Consider the following 6,134-nt stretch of genomic DNA (forward strand, 5'->3'; position numbering starts at 1 on the left):
GGAAGAGAAACGAAGAAGTGGATAGAAGGGTTCAGTTTTAAAACTGACCCAAAATGCTTAAAACCTCTTATTTATCAACATTTTGCCTCTCCGCTTATGCGCCAAAGCCACCGCTGGAGCGGTGAGTGAGTTTAAATTAGGAAAAATGGCTCTAGAGGGTTGGCGCTATGGCTGTGACGCCAGCGCTGCAGCTCTGGAAATGGTTATACAATTTGATCAACCCGAGAATTGGCGCCTAGGCGCTGGGACTAGCGCTTGAGCGCTGAGATTTTTTTCCATGTGAGAGACCATTGCAGAAATTTGGCGCTATGGCCATGGAATTGACACTGCAGCGCCAGTACTTAAAATTTGATTTCTTAGTTAGAAATCACTGCTACCCAGATTCCCAATGATTTTTCATGAATTAAGGGAATAGCAAAATTCCTTGAAGCACATGAGCAAGCTATTAAAATCATGTTCACACAACATACATTCAATTGGAACTCTTTCTTGAACTTCCTAATTAAACCAATACCTCACAATTCTCAAAACTGCTCTAGCCAATGTGAGTCACCAAGATATTTCAACAGAATGTGCAGCCAACATGATCAAGGAACTCAAAATTTTACAAAATATTATAATCATTGAAACACATCAAAACAAGCTTTTACTTCCTAAGAGATATGACTTAAAGCACCCACTTGAAACATGAACTTGAAACTTTAAACCTTCCTATTATTACACACTATTGAAACTGCACACACACAAATGTTTTAGAACAAAATATATGCATTGCAGCAACATATCAACCATAAAGTAAACATGAGCAGCAATTGTAAGATATGAACATTAAATCAAACACACCAAATGACAAACATGTCTTACTCCATACTATGCATCACCTAGTTGCAACCAAAGCCACTACTCATAATAAACACCAAACAACAACACCCCTTGCAATCAAATATGAAATTCAAAACTCAAAATACAAATTCTACTACCAAAACAAAGCATCAAAATAATCACAAACCCAAAACTCAGAATGCTACACAACCACTCTAAAACATCAAATTAACTTCATATATCCTAACACGCAAAACACAAACATATCCTCAATAAGATCAGCAATCTTAACAAATCCCAAAACATGCCAATCATCAAGCACATCCCAAAACATGCCAATCATCAAGCACATCCATTCTGAAATCAAACAACCCTATGCACAAAAACTCTTAACTACTCACTATTCAAACTAAAACTTAGAATCTAAAACAGAAATTAAAACAAGAACATGCTAATTTAATGTCTTTAGCTTGACAGTCCCTATTTGATCATGGCTCCTTCCAATGAGTGATGGTAGTGAGTCTTTCAACTTCACCACCCAGATAATGCTTGAGCCTTTGACCATTGACTGACCAAGTCCTTCCAGAGGCAGGATCTTCAAGTTCAATGGCTCCATAGGATCTGACATATTTAATTGAAAAAGGACCTGACCACTTGGATTTGAGCTTCCCAGGGAAAAGCTTCAACCTGGAATTGAACAGTAATACTTGCTAGCCAGGTTGGAAGTTCCTGTTCAGAAACTTCTTGTCATGGTATATCTTGGCTTTGTGCTTGTAAGACTTAGAGGACTCATAAGCTTTCAATCTCCCTTCTTCCCATTCATGCAATTGAAGCTTTCTTTTCTCCCCTGCTGCCTTCAAATCATAATTTAAGGCCTTCAAAGCCCAAAATGCTTTATGTTCCAATTCCACTGGCAGATGACAAGCTTTACCAATGACCTTTTCCAATTCTTCATTAAAGATAGGCAAAGCCTTCTCTAGTGGCGATGAGCTCTTGAAATCATTTTGAGTTTCCATGTGCACATCATCTAATACATCAATTCTAAAGCAATCTTTGTTGCCTTTTGGAAACTTCGTTGTTTCAAATACATTGAAACTCATTTCCTCATCTTGGACCCTCACCTTCAGCTTTCCTTCATCCATGTCAATGATAACTCGAGCTGTTTTCATAAAGGGTCTGCCCAATATCAAAGGAACTTCTACATCCTCTTCTATATCCATGACTACAAAATCAACTGGAAACATGAACTTATCAACCTTCACTATCATATCTTCCACTATACCATATGGAAGCTTGATGGATCTGTCTGCCAACTGCAAGGTCATTCTTGTAGGTCTCACTTCCACTTCTCCTATCTTCTTCAGCATGGATAAAGGCATCAAGTTAATACTGGCTCCAAGGTCTAAGAGTGCCTTACCCACTGATAGATTACCAATTGATACAGGGAGAGTGAAACTGCCTGGATCTCTGGATTTTTGAGGCAAAGATTTTTGTATGATGGCACTACACCCAGCCTCAAGCTCCACAGTTTCTTCTTCAAAAATTCTTCTCTTCTTAGTCAAGAGATCCTTCATGAACCGAGCATAAGTAGGCATTTGTTCCATGGCTTCAGTGAAGGGAATATTTATCTGGAGCTTCTTGATGATGTCCAAAAACCTTGCAAATTGTCTTTCCTTCTCTTTCTTAGATGGGGCATGAGGGTAAGGTAAGTCTTTAATAGGAACAGTGGAAATGACTTCCTTGTGTAACGCCCGATTCTAACACCCAATTTATATAATAATAATTATATATTTTCTTATATAATATTTTCACAATTATATCGTTAACAATACTTTTTTTTCATAATAAAGATAAAGGTAAAGAACAATCATATTTTGTGAATTTAATACATGATATATCGTTCTAAAATATTTACAATAATGTATTATTTTACACAATATATTTTTCTTTCACTTTTATTACAATATTTACATTGATAGTGAAAATAAATTTACAAAAATTGTAATAGATTCATCAAATAGCCTCCTTCCAAGGAATACCACAGCTATATCAACTGCAAAATGATCTGGAATCCAAAGTAGATCCATCTATTTTGTAATATATTTAATTTATAAAAACAAAGAAAAGAGAGGAGTAAGAACAATATCCAATAAATACAATAATTCAAAAGAATAAACAGAATTATTTGTAATCAATATTAAACGTATATATATGTATATATATAAATATAAATATATATACAACTCATATATTAGATTTTCATGATACAATAAAATTTGAATTATACTTGTAGTGACTAGTCAGGATAAATGAGCATCATCATAACATCAACTAATAAAAGGATATTTCACCTTAATCAACAATAGAATATTTCACCTTCATTTCTTACTCATTTAAATCCCCAAGGTCAAACCTCCAGCTACAAATAATTCAAACTTTATCTTCATGGCCATAGAACAATATTTATCTTTATAAATCCATGAAAAATAATAACAAGACGAGTCCAAGATATCACAATTATATCATAGTTGATTATAAATATATTTATAATATATTTACGTAACAAGAATATATTAATAGTACCAATAACATAAATAAAAATGACGATCATTATAAAATAATAAAACAATATAAAATATGAACACCTTAATAATTATTATAGACAAAAATAATCAAAGGTTAAACAAATAAATGAGGTTAGGGACACCCCACTAAATAAATATACATAAAAAATAACATAAAAATAGTAGTAGACAAAATTTTAAAGAGATAAGGTTCTCCTCCCCCTTACCTGGATAAGTAAGAGCTAAAACTTGAGCAGAATCTCCTCCCTCTGGATTCCCTCTTTCTTTCCCTCTCTTTCCCTCTTTCTTTCTCTTTCTCTTTCTTTCTCTCTCTCTCTCTCTTTCTCTCTCTAAATTTCCACTTCTGGCTGTATGATTTTTTTCACAGCCCCCTGCCTCCTATTTATAGGCAATCTGACGCACCCGGAACGGCCCGTACTGATTTTGGAACGGCCCGTTCCGGATCCTTCAAACATAGGCAAAATTTTCAACTGGAACGGCCCGTTCCAATATCAGAACGGCCTGTTCCCAAAAAGCAGAACGGCCCGTTCTGAAACCCGAACGGCCCGTTCTCAATCTCAGCAGAACGGCCCGTTCTCCCTCCGGAACGGCCCGTTCTCCTTGTTGGAACGGCCCGTTCTGGGCCCGTTCTCAACTTGAAATTTCAGTATATTTTTATTGCTTGGAACGGCCCGTTCCAATTTTGGAACAGCCCGTTCCAAGTTACCCTTTTACCCCTCAAACTTTAATAAAATTGCGAAAATGCCATTAATTACAAAAATGCCTTTTTAAAAAAATTGGGGTGTTACACCTTGCCCTTCTTTTTATTTTTCTCCTTCTTTACTCCATTCTTCTCTTTTATTTTCTCACTATCTACACCCTCATTTTTATTGCTTCCTTCCTCATTCTTCTCAATCTCTTCCTCAACCCCCCTCAATTCAACATTTTCTTTCTTTTCATTTTTCTCACTTACCCCAACATCACTACCTACCACCTTTCCACTTCTTGTTGTTATGGCTTGGCAATACTCCTTGGGGTTGGTCTTGGTGTTGGCTGAAAATGGGCCTTTAGACATGTCAGCTAATTGCTTAGCTAGCTGATCCACCTGCACCTCCAAGTTCTTGATAGATGCCTCTGTGTTCTTCTGATTGTTCATAGACACCTGCATGAACTGGTTCAGAGTATCCTCCAACTTGCTGGTTCTTTCATGCATAGAAGGATAAGCAGGCTGGTGTTGCTGTTGTTGTTGTGGTGGTGGCCTATTGGATGGTCCAGCTTCATTCCTCCATCCATATCCTTGGTTGTTGTTGTTGTTTCTCCAACCTTGATTCCCCTGCATATAATTGTTAGTATTATAATTATGGGAATTAAAATTACCTCCTTTCTGTTGGTTCCCCACATAGTTGACCTCTTCTTCATTTGAAATTTCTGCACAGTGACCATTGGGATGATCTCCTCCACAAAAATCACATTTTAGAGAAGGATTTGATTGATTTGAAGAAGAAGCAATAGCATGAAGCTGTTGTGGAATCTTGGCCATCTGCTTAGTCAATGCTTCAATTTGTTGGGACAGCAATTTATTCTGAGCAAGGATTGCATCATTAGTGCTAAGATCAAGAACTCCTCTTTTATGAGATTGGTGTCTCCCATGCTCTGCTTGGTGATCAGAAGATGCCAGAGATTCTATGATTTGAGTGGCTTCCTCTGGACTCACAGTCGTCATAGTGCCACCAGCTGCTGCATCCAATAACATCTTCACCTCAGGCTTGATTCCATTCACAAAGAAATTGAGTTGAGCTATATCTTCAAACCCGTGGTTAGGACATTTCCTAAGCAATAACTTAAATCTTTCCCAGGCTTCACAAAATGGTTCATCTGCACCTTGCCTGAAAGTAGTAATTTCTGACTTGGCCTTAATATACTTGGATGATGGATAGAATCTGTTCACAAACTTGTTTTCCACATCACCCCAGCTTGTCAAACTCTGATTTGGGTGAGATTGTAACCAAACTTTAGCTTTTCCTGTTAAAGAGAAGGGAAACAACCTCAAATATACAGCTTCCTCATCACCTTTAGGTATTCCCATTGTTCCACATAACTCGTAGAAATTTGAAAGGTGTGAGTATGGGTCTTCATGATCAAGGCCAGCAAATTGTTGTGAGCTAACCAAGGTAAGGAAGGCAGGCTTCATCTCCATTGCCCTAGAAGTATTTGGAGCTGCAATACTAGAAAAATGCCTAGGACCATGTTGTTGTGCATAATCACCTAGGTTCCTTCTTGGCTGCCTACCTGGTCCACCTGTTCCCTCTTCAGCCATTTCTGTTTCGAAGTGTGGTTGATTTGATGAAGTAGAAGAACTCAGAAGATCTTGTTGTTGTTTTTGGATTCTCTCTAACTGTCTCAGCCTTCTTGTTCTACTATTGTTCCTCCTTGCCGTTCTTTCAATTTCGGGATCAAAATGCAATTCTTCGGCTGGAGTTTTCCCTCGCATACACTTTTAAAGAAGTCTACACAGCAAGGTAAGTCCACAAAACACAACAAGACAAATATCTATATATTATAAATATTCACAAAATGAATTATCTACACAATTACAAAATCACAAGATTAAGAATTACTAAGTAGCACCAAATCCCCGGCAACGGCGCCAGAAACTTGATGAAGATTTTTTGCAAACACTCCACTTGGCAAGTGGACCAAGTTTTGATGTAGTAATTAAATATCGTCCTCAGGGATTTGAGTGTTTAG

The 6,134-nt window shown here is 37.1% G+C and overlaps 1 protein-coding gene across 1 annotated transcript; it reads right to left on the reverse strand.

Moving 5' to 3' along the window:
• Positions 1 to 1,310: 1,310 nt before the first annotated feature.
• LOC145955485 (uncharacterized) lies at positions 1,311 to 5,877 on the reverse strand. Its single transcript, XM_083070272.1, has 4 exons — positions 4,795 to 5,877; positions 4,360 to 4,623; positions 1,564 to 2,579; positions 1,311 to 1,509 (listed from the first exon to the last, which is right to left on the reverse strand). Exons 1-4 carry the CDS (start codon positions 5,875 to 5,877, stop codon positions 1,311 to 1,313), a joined length of 2,562 nt encoding a protein of 853 aa, XP_082926398.1.
• Between the last annotated feature and the right edge of the window lie 257 nt (positions 5,878 to 6,134).

This window comes from Cajanus cajan, chromosome 1 (genome assembly GCF_000230855.2).
Source record: "Cajanus cajan strain Asha chromosome 1, NIPB_CcT2T_4, whole genome shotgun sequence".
NCBI classification, from domain to species: domain Eukaryota; kingdom Viridiplantae; phylum Streptophyta; class Magnoliopsida; order Fabales; family Fabaceae; genus Cajanus; species Cajanus cajan.